We start from the raw sequence: 16,265 nt of genomic DNA on the forward strand, positions 1-16,265 counted from the left end.
TGGAAAACTGAGTACAGTCTATCACTTACTCATTTGTTTGTGTGGGATTTGATAGTACATTATGAGCTTAAGTTAATGTGATGGACCAGCAGATTTGATAATTGACTTGAAATTTTCCAGTTGAGATGTTAAGATACCATGCCTGTCTCAATTCATGTCTTTTCTTTTGCTTTCTTTTGAATGCAGGAGGAGTTGCTAAAAGGGTTTGATTTTTTTTATGATGCTTTTTTATTAACTTCTATTCAGTAAATCGGTTTTCTGCCACTACCGTATTTTGAACTTTTTCTCTTCATAAAGCAGCAAAACTTAAGATATCAGTGATTCATTTATGGATTATTGAAACCCTGTTTTTTAAACAGCTTGCTTCCTAAACAAAAGGAAGCTTGAAATAGTGACCTTCTTGTGAAATACACGTTTATGATGCCAAAGTGCAGGGAGAGTTGGCCAGCTAACTGGAAATACCTGGCTATGAAATACATTATGCTAGCGATAACGTCAAAATATAAGGAAACGTGTCTAATCTAAGATTCACTGAACTATTGTTAACACATCCTTGTTAACAATATAGCTGTTAAAATGGCTACAAGTAGAGTTTAGAGTACACGTTCTCTTCACCTAACACCACCCCTAAAAATACGCTGTAGCAAGTTATTCTCCAATCTGCATATGACCATATAAACACCATAACACTCATTTCACCACGTGCTATAATGCCAGTTCCGTAGGTGGAAATTTCATGTTCTGCAAATGTTAAAACATTAAGTCTTTTGAGTCAACTTCATAACATGAGAGAAATAAAACTTTCTCTTTGCACATCTTGGTTATGGGCACTCAGTTGTGCTTTGGATTCATGTGATTCATCTGTTGTCAGTTCCCAGCTGCAATGTTCAGTAGAAAGCTACATCTATTGCTGCTGCTTGGCACCTCATGATTATTTTGCATAACCAGGGGAAGATTCCCTTGAGGTTTGAGCAGCTTGGATCAGCCAGCATATTTATAATTCTAAGGTCAAGTGGACTTGGAGGTTTTCCTGCTTCATCCCTCTTCAGGGTAACATATATTGAGTCTTCCGTTTGCGTACACACCCGAGTGTTCACAAAACTGTACAAAGGTGCTTTAAAATATGGTGATTGAAGTAGGCAGGTGTTCTGTGTACAAATGAGTTTTCTTTGCACTTGGTTGATAGTGGACAGAACACATGCTTTTGTCCAGTTGAGGTTCTTCCGAAACATATCGTAGAGTGCTAGACAGTATTTGTGCCTTTTTATTTTTTTCTTTAAAATTCCACAGATTAGTTCTTCTCAGATATTTGGAACTTTTAAAAATTGTAGTACTTATATTAAAAGCAATATGTAGCTTCATGTTTTCATAGGTTTTTAAAATTTCAAAATATATGCTACATATTATAAAGTGTTTATTTGTCCATATTAATAACTTTTAAAATGTTAGTTTCTTAATTCTGTTTGCAGTTTTGAATAAGCAAGAGATGATAAAAACTTAAGTCTAGAGTTTCTACTATTAAGAACAAGGAAATGCTTTGATATTTGACTGAAGGGCTATTTGGATGTTTGAGTGAAATATATTTTAATTGGAGAATGACACCTTCTTTGCATTCATTAGCATCCTTAAGTTATATGATTTATTCTTAGGGGGGAATGTTTGAAAGAAATTTGAAATGTGATTCGGACCATTGTGCAAATGTTATCAAGAATTCTAGAAGTATTTTTGCTGCATGCGTTCTTTCAGAGCATTTTCCCCTTTTGTTGTAGTCTTTGTAGAACTTGGTTTTTCATCATCTTCCTTTCTACATGTGCCTTTGTATGGATCCTTTCTGCAGTTTTATGTCATATATATTATTTATATGACACATATATATTTATATGTCATTATTGATTTAGTGTGATATGATCATAGGAAACCAGTATCGGTTTGACAGAGTTGTTGCTCTCTGCACTTAGGGCAGTTTTCATTTCATTCTAAAATTACTAGCAAACTGGGACACAACTGTACATGTAGAGACATATATGTTGTATTGAAATACAGTCCCATTTGCAAAACTGATTGTAACAATACTACATAAGCTTAAAAAAAAAGAAAGTACGTATTACGTGTATTGTAGACACTTTTGTTGCTACAATGGTAGAACTGTACAAATGGGATTACTTCAATTTGAAATCACAGCGTTGTTCAAATCCTTGTTATTTCTGCTGGCATCTTTGAATTGATGTGCTGTTTGTCTCAAGTACATGCTTCAAACCCTCAAAGGTGTCCCAAATACCACATATACTTCCCTGTGTAGCATATCAAATGCAGTTTGTTTTATTACCACTTCATTTTATCTTCTAGGCTCAAGAGCGATCAGAGAGTGGAGAAATGGCCTTTATTAAACAACTTGTACGAAAAATCCTGATAGTTATTGCTCGTCCTGCTCGCTTACTGGAATGTCTGGTAAGGTTGAGTTTACTATAAGTAGGTTTTTTACTTGTAGAATGATCTTCCCCATAGTATTTAAGGCTTTTTACATGCGTTTTTTGAAACATGTCAAACAGCGGGGTTGGGCTTCATTGTCGATGAGATCCTTTTGGTTTCTGTTTCAGGAATGTGGGATTGTCAGGGATGTCCTGCAATTCTCAGAGTCACAGAATGTTAGAAGTTGGAAGGGACCTCTGGACATCATCTAGTCCAACCCTTTCCTAACATAGGTTAGCCTAGAACAGGTTTGACAGGATAACGTCCAGACAGGTTTTGAGTATCTCCAGAGGAGGAAACTCCAAAACTTCTCTGGAGCCTATTCCAGTGCTCTGACATGCTCAGAGTAAAGAAGTTTTTCCTTATGTTTAAGTGGAACTTCCAGTGTTCCAGTTCATGCCCATTGTCTCTTGTCCTTTTGCTGGGCCCTACTGAAAAGAATCTGGCCTCGTCCTCCTAATACCCACCCTTTAGATACTTACAAGCATTGATAAGATTCCCTCTCAGTGTTCTCCAGGATAAGGAGACCCAGATGTCTCAGCCTTTCCTTGTAAGAGAGATGGTTTAGTCCTCTAACCATGTTTTTAGCCCTCCACTGGACTCCCCCTGGTGGTTCCTTGTCTCAAAGTGGGGAACCCAGAACTGGACACAATATTCCAGATGTGACCTCGCTAGGAGAGAGTAGAGGAGGAGGACAAACTCACTTGATACACTGTCCTTAATGCACCCAGCTGCAAATACCATGTTAGAGAATCCCTTTCATCAACTGAGGAAGCTCCAGTTCGAAACCAGCTGGATTTTTCTGTTGGTTTGTTAGACTTCGCTCTTCCTTGGGAAGATTGTTCTGGAATCATAATTGCTTGATGGTTTTTCTGTTGTTGTTATTCTTCTTCCAAGTTTCATAATTTTGTTTCACTCAGCAGCTGCCAGAGTTAATAGCAGCTTGCAGTTAGCTCCTCAGGACCTGATCTGGGGCAACAGCAACTGGAAGGATTTAGGGTATCTGGATATATGAATAGTCTAGAGTTATACTGGGTACCAGAAGTACCAGAAGAGTTAACTTATTTATGCACTATAGCACTGATATTGCCAGACTAGGCTAGCTTGCGCGAGGCCATGTGGGTGAATTTTTGCATCGGTGGTCCATGCTGTAGGAGCTGGGATGGCTCAGGTACTCCTACACACAGAGGCAGTGTGCTTCAGTTTGTTTAGTGGAACTAATAAACTCTTGCAGAACACAGTGTACTCAGGAGGATGATGTAGACACCCAAATCCGATCTAAGAGCCAGCTGGAGTCCAACAGGCCTGGCAGGTAGCCTGAGCTTACTTTGTTGAGCCTCTCTGCTTGCCAATACCAGGATCACAGTGTTGATGCTGCATACAGCTATTTGAGGCTGACAAGGCTTATGTGGGAGCCACTAACCTGCTGTTAGACTCAAGTTAAGCCTGAAAGTGTCATAACTGCATTTGCATGGCTCTGAATCTGAGCTAATAAGTCTTTCCAACCTGATTTTGGCTCTGAGCTGTGTCCCTTCATCTGAGGCACAGTTAATCCACAACCTGGCTTGTTCAGCCATGGGCATTTAGAGAGCTGCCTCAGTTTTGTTTTGGAAACACCATGTCTCAGTGTTCCCAATTGCAGTTTGTTCACGATTTGCAGTTGAAGGAATCTAAAATAAAGTATGTGCTTTAAATCAGCATGAAAGAGATGTTTAAAAGAGGCAGGCTTTAGCGAAGAAGACCTTAGCAATGCCTATGCCATTGACTTGTGTTACTCTCCCACCTTGCTCATTCCATGTCTAGTGTGATCTTCCCTGCTCCATTCCCACATAGTCCTCCTCCACCTCTTTACCCCATTTCTCACGTGATGTCTTATTTTCCCTTTGGTCTGTGCCCTTCTCTATCATCACAAATCCAAAAATGCCCTTAAATACAACCTGTGAGCTGACAGACCAAGGCTTCTTTATGATGTTTGGTCCTTCCCTTCCATGCTTGCTTGCATTCTCCCACCTACCTGTGACCCCAGTGTCATCATTGTCTTTGAGTTTTTTAATTCAGATTCTCTCTTGGTGACCTATTTGCTCAATAATTTGCATTCTCCCTAAATGCTAAGTTCTATAGCTAGCTAGTCCAAATCTCCATTCTCTTGATTCCCAGTTTCTGCCACTGGGATTTTATCCTAGGGTACTTAGTCTGCCTTGTCAGATTCAAGCAGAGCTGTTGTGCATCCTGTATCCCTTGTTTTGCTGGGCCTGCTAATGCAAGTGAAAGGATGGTGTTGGAGATGAGGAGACAGCTGTGTCTATTAGTTGACAGCTTCAGAGCAGCAGTTGCAGAGAGAGCCATCACAGCTTCCTTGAAGTCTTGTTACTTCAGATGGAATCTCGAGGAGATTTAATCTGGTGTGTAACAACACTGCACAGTATGTTTCTACAGAGGCAGGTAGCCTGAAGAAATCTAGGCATACTCTCACAAAACAATGCATTTCTGATGCAAGAAGATGTTAAGCCTACTCCATAAATGTCACTGGAATCTTGTAGTCTTATAGAAACAACATTGTTTTTTCCATAATGTCCTTCTGCAAACTTTTGAATAAAGTTGACTGATATTTTAGAATGTTTGTCGGAAATACCTAACTAGGTGTGGAAAACTTCAGCCTCTGTAAGGAAGTGCATAGCATTGTAGGAAATAAATCCAGCACTGTTGTCAGAAGTTTCAGAAACCATGCAGTAATGCTGTCAGTTTTCTGCTAGTGATCTTGGCTCAAATGTCCATGGTACATGAATTCCTATTTTTATTCACTTAATAATCATATGAGTAACAGCTTTTGCAGTTTCGTATGTGCCAAGAGCCACTGCCACATATTTTGAGATTTTTCTCCTTTTGTACATGGGAAATGAAACACTGAGTTTGAAGTGAAGAGCAGAAGATGAATTTGTTGCTTCTAACTATTCACGCATGTGTATGTATATACACATGTATGTTTATATTTAGATAGATATAAGCACTCACATTCATATTTTCTTTTTTTGTTCCACTTTGAAGCTTCCCTTTTAGGTATAGTATAAATGATAGTTGTCATATAGTTGGTTCCCAATTCATTTCTAAATTTAGAACAGTTGAATCAATGAAGTTCAAATGTTGTCAACAACTTACAATTTTGGCTTCATTCTAAAGTTAGTGATTTATTTAATTGTATTTTCCATAAAACACAATGCATATATCTTGATTAAAAATACTTGACAATTTCATTTAGAAGTAAAAGTGGAGAGCAGTTTATTTCAGTAGTGGATATTTGTATGCAAGTCATTGCAGAGAGGAAGACTGTATTGCTGTTGTGAAATCTTATTGCTGTTTGTTATAGGTCATTTCACTCTGAATATTATGGAGAGTTTTGAGGGCAAAGAACTTACTATTATAAAATAGTGGTCTGAAATAATGTGAAATTTCATGTCTTGTTACAGCATGTTACATTGTGTAAGAATCATAAGGGTAATACACTGCTACTAATAGAATAAAGATATATTTAATAATGAAAATGTGAAGTATTTGAAGTAGAAGCAGCAAAGGAAGTTTTGTATTTGGCTTTAAGACTTCAGTCTCTACAGAGAGAATGATAGTGATTATTTTTCTTCTAGGAATTTGATCCTGAAGAGTTTTACTATCTTTTGGAAGCAGCTGAAGGCCATGCTAAAGAGGGACAAGGCATTAAAACAGACATCCCTCGATATATTATTAGCCAGCTGGGCTTAAATAAAGATCCTTTGGAAGGTAAGTGCATCTCATGGTCCAGCTATAGGCTCCTAGGTTCTTCCTTCTCAGTGTGTTTAGTCATTCTGATAATCTGTGCACACCAGAAAGAGTCAAAATTGAGATGGTAACAAACAAGTGCTTCCTAACCCTCATAGTGCTCTTACGAGCATGAAGGCATTAAAAAGATCATCTAAGATGCTTCTGTTGTGAATATCATTCACAAATACATTGTGTCAATGATGCTTGTCGTCATCCAGCCTGGCAATGAAACTTTTTATTTCATCTGTAGCTGAATTTTACTGAAGTAATTTGATGGTGACTGTTATGCAACCTTATGTATAAATGAAACTAGGCTAAGCTGTTACTTGCACTTTAGTACCCCCAGACTCCTACATCTGAGAGTCCCTGAGAAAAGTATCTCTCATTCCTATTAAAACTGCAAGGATTTACTTTCCTGGGTAATTTATGTGTTCATATTGAGAACTTTTGTAGGGAGAACTTGGGTTCCAGTGGAGCTGTTCTCATTGCAGAATTTTTGTTTGCCTAATTCTTCTTTTAAGGACAGTGTTAGTAAAACTGAAATTACTTCTGTCTCCTAACTTGTCTTCTCTTCCATCCTGAGACCAGGTTTTATTACTAGGGACAAATGGAAATTGGTTCACTGTATTCAGTGCTAGTCCTGCAATTAGGAAGAAATCGGCAGAAATGCTGCCATGAAAAATGAGTCCTGCTAGTGCTATTTTGCTTGTCTTCTGTGTTATGACCCAGGATGAGGGAAATCTCTAGAGGAGGACTTAATATTAAATAATAGCCAAAAAGTGTGGTAAACTTTTTTTAACTAGTTCCCATGATGCAAGATCACATTTCCTTAAATCAAAGGAATAATATATTGTATGCTAAAAGAAAACTTTTTTGTTCAACTTGAGCAGCTTGAGGAGTTCAGCACTGCCAGGTGTTTTCAGGAGTTTGGTTAGATTTAATTCAACTAGTTTGGATATTTTTATAGATGAGATTCATGTTACGTTAACAGATTTAAAGAAAGTCAAGCCTATTATTAGTCTGCTTCCTATCTTAACAGAAGAATTTCTGCATCCAAATTTAGTGTTATTTTTATCTGAGGTACAGGTTAAAGCAGCCTTGACTCTTTTTGCTTGGATTCGGATTGCAGCAAGAATGCCAGAGAAATTGGGATAATATATATAAATGTTGTTTTCCATGTAGTACTGGAAAACATCAAGGAAGTAGCTTAGTTCTGTACAAGATAAAGAGGTGTCTGGGTTTGGAGAGCCTAGACTGACAATTCATTAATTTGTCACTGATCAAGTATGCAAGGTTTAGTTTGGAGTGTGCACTGAGGGTTTAATATTATTGACCCTGTTTTTGCTGCTTGAACATTATCTTATTGATTGGCTCTTTCTGGCCACGTGGATAAAAGTAATCTTTAGCATGAGTCAAGAATCTGACACTACCTAGGTTTAATAATATTTTTGTAAACAGTTTATCGTGAGAGAGGGCTGGAGGCAAATGATATATATAAATGCTATACTGTTTTCTCAGACTAAATATTTACATGAGTGTACCTCATCTAGGACACATAATTGCATCTAAGAAATTGACTATTGATGAACATAGCATAAACTTTGAAGCATTCCAGGGTAATTGAAATGTGGGGGTTTTTCTGAGGGAAAAAATGGGCTCTGTGGTTTGTTAGTAAAAGCTGAAGAGTGTATGTGGTATGGATGACAGATCTTTGGTTCAACTGGAAATTTGGGAGATGTAATTATTTTGTGTATTATTTTAGGGAGTGATGTTTCTGTAGATTTGTGATGAAATTATTCAGGCCATCTGGCTTGTATTAATGCTTTCCTGCCTCCCTACGAAAAGTGGTATTTATAAGCAGTATAAATCACTGTGCAATGACTTCTTAAATGATCTAGTTTTGGTTTTAAATTGTTGCTTCTGTAGAGAAGGACATTTCCTAAGCAAAAATAAAAGAATGGCATTATGGATTTATGCCCTGGCGTTACTCATTTGTGAAGAGAATTATTTGGAAATACTGCATTCATTGGTATAAAAAAACCCCCTACATTAAAATCATCCTCCTGAGAGAGCTTTAAATTCCTTGTATGGAAAAATAGAAAATATTTTAAAATACTTAAGTAACAGAAGAACCAAATATTTCAAAACAAAACCAGAACTCACCTCAGTAACACCACTTACACTGAAACACAGAGTTGTATTGTCAACTAAGCTATTAAATTATGTCTGCAATCCTCATAAATGTTCATGCAAAGGATTTTACTTCCTCTGCAGAGAAAAGCAACCTAATTCGTAGACCTTTCTCTACTTAGCTTCTTTGTTTGCTGCCATAGCTGTAATGCCCTTTCTTTGAATGAAATGATGCATGCATTACTTGGGAAATAATGCTAGGTAAATTTATACTGTGCTGAAAGCAGTACCACAACAGATCCATCACTTAGCAGAGACTGGTGGCTGCATTTCTGAAGAGTTGCCCAGGGAGAAATTTTCCCCCATGGTTTTTAAATTACCATCTTTACCTTTTTGAATCATGAGTCTTCAGAAATGGTTTAAATCAATGAAAGGAAAAGTACAGATGTTTAATGGTATTTAGATGAGTTTTAAAAATCTCTTCAGGCATTGCAAAATGGTTCCATAGCTCCCTGTTTCAAAAGCTGACTCTTGGTTCCATTCCATTACTATGTACTGCTTGCAAATAAGAATTTCTTCAGATAATGGTTATTTTGCAGAAGTTCTGTTTAAAAATGGGTCGTTTAAATTTGATATTTGTGAAAATAATTTCAGTTGAGAAGGCTGTCCAAGTATATTATTCTACTTGCTTGATTCTTACCTGTACTATAAAAGTTTCATCAACACTTCTATTACAAAAACCACACATTCACAAAACTGACTTTTGCCAGGGAAATCTACTCCAGTTTTGAGTTTGGCCTATATAATTTTAACTTAGGCTCTCTTCTTAAAAAAAAAAAAAAAGTTTATTCTCAGTGGAGATAGTTTTCACTGCTTGACTTCTGAATTTTTGATGTTTTTAACATCTCTAGCATTTTAAAGATATGTTTAGGGGTTTTGATGTGATATTTTCATTACTTCTGATTCTTACACTTGACCAACATTGTGTTTTGGACAGTGATTACAAATGAGAGTTACATCTTAAATCTTCAGCTTTTCCAATATAAGATTATCTGTGTGGTTAATTTGCTCTTAATGATTACAATAAGTGCTGTGCAGAATTTAACTTCTGATAATAACTTATTATTATATAGAAAAGTATAGTTTAGATATTCTCTGTGAATGTTCCATTATTTTTTAAATTAATAAATTCAGTTAACTCTCCTAAGATAAAAATACACCTCACAAATTTCAGGTGGTCTTATCTCTCCCCAGTACATAATTATGATAAAATGTGCATCTTTGGCTATGTGGAGTATATAATTAATTAAGTATATGATTGAAGTGACACTAAGCTTCCTGGGGTCTTTGAGCTACCAGCTGTCCTGTTTAGCTTTTATTACCCAGATGAATTCTTAGTTACCGGGCCCCAGGGTAGGCTTAGGAGCATTGCAGCAATGTCCCTGGCAGGGACAACCAGGTCAAGTTGTAGACTTCCAAAATCTTAGTTTCCCAGAGAAGTCATCTGTGTTACTGACTCCATAAATGACATGCTTCTAAGAAAATGGCCTTTAGCTTATTTGGTAAGGCATATCAGCTTTTCTGAGTAGAAGATGCAAATTGTTTGGATTTCATCTGTCTAAACCAGAAGCTTTTTGCTCTAACTGTGAAGGAGCTCAACAAGGACGGGGCTTATCATTAACCACTCAGGGGCTGAGATGCCCGAGAGTTTTAGCAGATTAATGCTATCTTTCCATTAATGCTTAGATTACACATGGATCTCAGAATCCCCACATCTCGGCAGTGATAATAGTATCACTCTTCATGGCTGTTTCAAATCTTCAGGGAAAGATTACATAAGTTTTCAATAGCAGGTCTTCATTTTCTGGGTGGGATTTTTTAATATCTTAGAGAGGCCCTAAAAGTTATTTGGCAAATACCACAGGTAGGACAGCATGTTTATTAAGTAGTCCAGGAAAGTGCCACTTCTCAGGTTTTCTGTGCTTCATTTAGTTTTGCATTTGCTGTAGTTTAAAATGAAGTTTCTAATCTTTGTTTCCAGAAATAGCTCAGCTAGCTAACTGTGACAGTGGGACAGCAGAAACTCTGGAAGTGGATGAATCAATAAATGTAAGTTGTCATGTTACATTGCTGCTTTTGCTGAATCTGAGCAAGGAAAAATAAATGTGTTGTGTTTTCCCCAGCTGTGCCCTTTTCATTTGCTCCTGGTATGTATAAACAGATTGAGTAGACCAGTGGTTAATTCTCAGACTATCTTTGTGGTGCTCAACAGACAGAAGGGTTGCAAAAAATATTGGAACAAAACTTTCTACCTATATTCTTAGGTGTTGCAGTATCTGTAGTTTCCACAAAGTCAGTTCACCCTGTGGAATTTGTTTTACCAGAGAATCCACTGCTGCTTCCTTTATCTCTGTTTAATTAATGTATTTATTTTCCTTTTTGAAGGACTTTTAAACTGTTTCACAAAAAAAGTATTTTAAAAATCTTAAAACAGTCCATTTACATTGGCAGTGAATGCTCAAATTGAGAGACTGAACCAATCCAGTGAAGAGACGAGGAAGAATTGAGCAAGTTAGCAAATAGCCTAGATTCAGAAAGTTAGTTTGCAGCCTTGAAGGTTCCACACTGATCTTTTCAATCTGTGTTCAAAAATATTTCTCTACAATTATGTGGATTTTACAGTAATGTTTTGTCAGATGCTTGTTCAGGGTGGTAGAATAAAAAAAAAGTTGATGGAGCTGGTTGGGCTGAATATTGTCTTAAATGCTCTCTATTTAAGTTTTTATTTTTAAAAGCTGGTTCTTATACCTTGGATTTCAGTCAACAGAGAAGATGGAGTTCTAAAAACTTAATGTCAATTTTCAGTGTAAGTGGATAGAAAAAGGAAGTGCAGTTTTGGGGGATGCATAGGTAATTCAGTGCTATTTTACAGGTATTTATAAATGTTAGTAGAGTTTAAAATACAGGCATGGAGAATTCGTTAAACTAGTTCTGATATGCTACAGAAAAGACATCATCTTCTGGCACATGTCATATTATCTTGAGATAATTTCTGACTTCCAGAGTCAGATGTGAAGTGATGTGATGTTGTGATGTGAAGGATGTTGTATTTAGTCAAATGATACTGACAAATTGGAGAAAAGATAGAAAGAATGACTAGAAGACTTAACAGAAGTGCTGAAGTGCTTAAGAGAATCTAAGATGCAAACTGGCTTAGCAGTAGTTAGGAAATTGCAATTGTAAAGTTATCTGTGTTGTGCAAATGTTGAAGGAAGGATAATGCAGTGCAGTAAAGGAACTGGGAGGGGGATCAGTAAAACTGCCACCTTGGACCTCCTTGTCTACATTTTATTTCTGCCATGGTCAGATTTAGTAAAATGGGAAGGCAATGGTCAGCAAGTATCTGGTGGGATTCACAGAAGTCTCTAACTCTGGGTAGGAAATGACAGTAACGCCTTTACCAGAAGCCTTTGTGCATGTCTGCAGATAGCTGCAGTGTAACAGATAACTATTTAATTTAAAAAGCAGCTCTGCTTCAGGAGTCCTTTCTCCCTCTCTGTGCTAGCCCTGTGGCTAACTGGCCAGAGCTTTTAGGCGACTCATCACGCTGTGACAGCCTGGTGATGGATGTTTTTTGTTTACTCTTTAGTTTTCCCTGATTTTGAAAAAAATACTGTATAAACTTTGTTCTTTCTCCTCTTTTACTTTGAAGAGTTCTAATACCTCACTGAAGCTGCAGAGGAAACCTCGGGAAAGTGATTTTGAAACAATTAAACTGATTAGTAATGGAGCTTATGGGTGAGTAATCTATGAGTGCAACAGCTCTTTTTCATTTTATTTTTGCTTAACTTCCCATTGTTTCTTATAGCAGGGATGCTTATGTGAGGGAGTTCATTTGCTCTGCTCATTTTTTCATTCTGCTTTCCTTTTTTGTTGCTAATATTTGAAATTCTCAAGAAAAATGTTTTTGAAAGCCTGCTAGGCAATAATGAATTACTGTGTGCGCAGTAAATTAAAATCCTGCATATTACATCACAAGATATAATAGAAGTAGGTATCATGTAATGCCAAAGATGAAATCTGATTAAATCAAAAGGCAGATAGAAAGCCACCTTTAGAATACTGGAAAAAACCTTGTTTATTCAGATGTGAGACAGAATAAAACTGCATCTGTAGGGAGACAGATGGTTAAAAATGAATACTTACTTGACCTAAAAATACTGCTGAAGTAGAAACAAATTTTCTTAAGTAGGGCAGCGCTGTTTCGTGGACATCCTTTTATCCTCAAATTAACCAGTTAGCTTTTAAGGAATTGCTGTTACTTGCTTAATTTCTGGGAACTTGGAAAGTGCACAGCTTAATGCCCAGTGGTATGTGAGTCATCTGGAGATATCCTGTAAGACCAAGAGAAAGTTCTGTTAGCCTGGACCTTAAATGAACATAAAATGTTTTCTGGAAGTACTGTGCGGTGATCGTGTCTATCAGCAGGCAGAATTCTGTCTTCAGTCACCTTTTCTGATGAAATGCTATCTATTAGATTCTTGATTGGCTCATCCTCTGCACTGGAATGTATTGGTCTATGTAACCAGCAGGACCGGTAGGGTTGTATTGGTTCAAAAAAGAGGGTTTTCGATCTTTCAGTTAGGAGCCTACCACCGAATGAGACTGTCACAGCCCAGCAGTGGAGAGGGCTGTGCTGCTTTCCAGCACAGACTCTATTAGACAGTCTCTACTCTGTCCTACCTCTGCTTGATGTAGGAAGCAGCAGTGACCTGGCAGGTCTGAGCACTCTTCAAAGAGACCTTGGACGTAGAAGAGGGAGCACCTACAATCTAACCACTGGAGTTTTCTTGCCGTTTTGCTGGCCTGAGGCTAATAGATACAACAGTACTCTCTGATCACATTTAGTTAAAGGTAACCCAGAGCTCTGGGTCAAGAAGGCATTTAGTACTGCCTAGTAATGTTGGTCCTGATAGTTTGTGGAGGCTATTACTTGTGTTCAAACCTGCTTACTTAGCTCAGCAAAAAGCCTGAAGGAAACAGCATAATTTGCATTAAAGTTACGTAAATACCAAATGCAACTACTCGCTAGTCAGCCTCTGCACAATTAATTTTCTCAGAATTTCTCCTTTGGCAAACTCATTACTTACCATATGCCAGTGTCTCCCAATTACCCCAGGACTTCAAAAGCCTTTTTTCCAGCAGTTAGCAGTAGCTGCTGCTCCCCTCCCTGGCTGCATCCTTTTCTCCTTCTCATGGCAGATGCTTAGTCCCCTCCGTTCCTCCTTTCATCTCCTACCTAATTTCCTCTTTGTCTTACTGGAGAATGATAAGCATAACAGTGTGGGGTGGGTCCCTGTCAGAGGAAAGGGTGTCTGAGTCACTATACTTGCCCAGCTTCCAAGCAGTTTAAGGATGCTAAGGGATGGGTAGAGGAGGGAGCAGCTGCAGAAGGACAAGCTGAAACCTGCAGTACAAGGCTCACTGCCTGGTCAGAGGTTCAGTAAGCCTGTGGCTCTTGCTTCATAGATGTTACATTCAGAAGGAGCCTTGATGAGACACTAAGAAATACAGATGGGAGGGAACTGTCCGTTTGAAACCAGAGTCAAGTAAGGAGCTGAAAAGCTGGAGAAGAAAGATAAAAAGCCATGGCTTTCTGTGGCACATACAACGTAGGCATGTAGGAATTCTTTTTCCTCATGTTTGTGGCAGGGAAAAGCAGTATTTATGAAATACCTTTTTAATGCCAGTAGTGTGCAAAATTGGCAGTGTGGATGTTGTAAAAATTGTGTGGATAAATTTCTGAGGAAAAGGAGAGCTGATAGAGGGTGAAAGCTTGGAGTGCATCCAGGTTCTGCCTGAATCATTATAGCCCTTAGCAAATGTTAAACAGGTAGGCGGGCAGGTTATACTTGGTAGTATTGGAAGTGGAAATAATAGAGTGCTATTACTTCCATCTTTAAGCAAATGGTAACAAAGTAGATTTTTTTGGTTTGTTTTTTTGTTTTAAATGGTTGCTACCTAGAAGAAAAATCAAGAAGAAAGAAAACAAAGGTACAGCCTCTTACTAATTAATACAGCGGGAAAGGAGCACACTCAGTGGAACTATGAGACAATACACTTTCAAAATGTATTTGCTCACTTTTAAAAGGTGATTTTGACAACTAGTCTCTACCCCCCCAGCTACTGTAGGTTGAGGAGTCTGGTGCTCCTGAATTCTCTAGGATATCACTTTTTCAAAAGTGTCTCTGTGCTTGAAGATCTCTACTGTGGTATGTCAGATGAGTGGTACCATAATATGGACAGACCACATTTTTTAATCTCTATTAAAGTGAGGTTTTTTTTCCGTTGGCTTTGGTATGATTGGTGGTTCATTTACTCAAAAGTTATGGTGAAGTTTACAGGTGAACATGTTCTAAATGACCTAAATCCTCTTTAACTCATCTACAAAATGGACTGTAATAAAGCAATAATACCTGTTCCATCTGTGAATACAAGGCGATAAAGTGCCCCATAGGCATTCATTGCATTTTATTTACAAGTATAAGCAGCTGAAAAAAATCATTGTTATGCACAAGGATTATTTTTTTCCTTTCCGTGTTTTTCCAGGCCATTAATTTTTTGAAATAACCTAAACGTCTGTGAATTCTGCCTGTGCTTCATTGATTTATTCTCAAAGAAATGTCAGTGGGCATATTTTGTGCTCTGACTTATTAAAGTTTCAGAATGCTATTGTAATATTTATTTTAAGGGTATAATGGAGGGTTTAATTCTGAACCAATTTTTTACAAAAACCCTATACATTCTGCTGTCTTTGATTTTCTTGTGGTAGTTTTTCCTTCATTAGTGTAATGCAAATCTCTGACTGCCTGACAGGGTAATTGTTGGTCTTGGCATGCTGTAGCAGAGATTTGTCAGATACGTTAAACTTGATGAGTTTAAACTATTGGTTTTGTGAAGGTTTGAGTAAGTATCTTAGCAGTTCTCTGCTTATACTTGATTGGGTAAACTCATTTGTAGTGCAATTAAATGGCTGTGTAGTAGATGAGGTGTATCAGGCTTTTGGGAATGGCTAGGAATATACAAGAAGTTAAACAAGCTGTGAATCAGTAAACATTTAGGATGCTGGCCAAGTCACTAACGGTTTCACAAGCTGTCTATCTGACTTTTCTGCCAACCAAAACTTTTCATACTTCTAAATTTTAAACTTTTACTGCAATCACAGCGGCATTTTTTCCATATTCCAATTTATAAGAGGTAGCAGGTAATGGTCCATCTCCTCAAGTTGGCATCAGCCTCATTTCCTGAACCAGTTCAACAAATAAAGATAACATTTGATTTTAGGGAAGAGAGTAATGTTAGTTCAGTTGCTCTTCATGAATTTATAACTTCATGTGCTGAAAGAAAATACACGATACATGTGCCTGCCTAGCATGCTTTTACTTGGACAAAGATGGTAATGTCAATATGTACGTGACATACTGGCTAATAGTGTTGCTTGATAAATTCAACCACTCTAAGGCAGTGTTGACTTGAGCAGCTGCTGGCCCTAACCTGTGAGTACCTTTTCTGCTCAGTTTACAGTACTTGCTCAGGTGTAGTTGCATTGGGAATGGGACTAAGAAAGTTAACCAGCTGCAGAATAACACCCCATCCATCAGGTTAATTTATCGTCAGTGTGGCAGTCACCAGTTCAGAAGTGGAAGGGGATAGGGGGAAGCATGGCTTTGTAGGTTTCCTTAAGTGGCACCAGTTCTCAATGGACTACAGGTCTACTAAACTGTATTCCTTTCCTTTTCTCTTTTCCTCTGTGGGTGACTGGCCTACGCAGAGTAAGAGGCTTTGATTCCTAGAAGCCCATAGCTTTAAAGAGC

The 16,265-nt window shown here is 37.8% G+C and overlaps 1 protein-coding gene across 1 annotated transcript in view; it reads left to right on the forward strand.

Moving 5' to 3' along the window:
* Positions 1-2,346: 2,346 nt before the first annotated feature.
* Positions 2,347-16,265, forward strand: part of MAST4 (microtubule associated serine/threonine kinase family member 4) — a gene marked incomplete at its 5' end in the record, with an annotated part of 47,359 nt that continues 33,440 nt past the window's right edge. Inside the window, 4 exons of the mRNA XM_010138864.1 lie at positions 2,347-2,448; positions 6,108-6,240; positions 10,433-10,500; positions 12,104-12,189. Of these exons, the coding sequence (XP_010137166.1) occupies positions 2,347-2,448; positions 6,108-6,240; positions 10,433-10,500; positions 12,104-12,189 (389 nt within the window). The remainder of the gene's footprint in view (positions 2,449-6,107; positions 6,241-10,432; positions 10,501-12,103; positions 12,190-16,265) is intronic.

Source organism: Buceros rhinoceros, unplaced genomic scaffold (assembly GCF_000710305.1).
Source record: "Buceros rhinoceros silvestris isolate BGI_N320 unplaced genomic scaffold, ASM71030v1 scaffold9976, whole genome shotgun sequence".
Lineage (NCBI taxonomy): Eukaryota > Metazoa > Chordata > Aves > Bucerotiformes > Bucerotidae > Buceros > Buceros rhinoceros.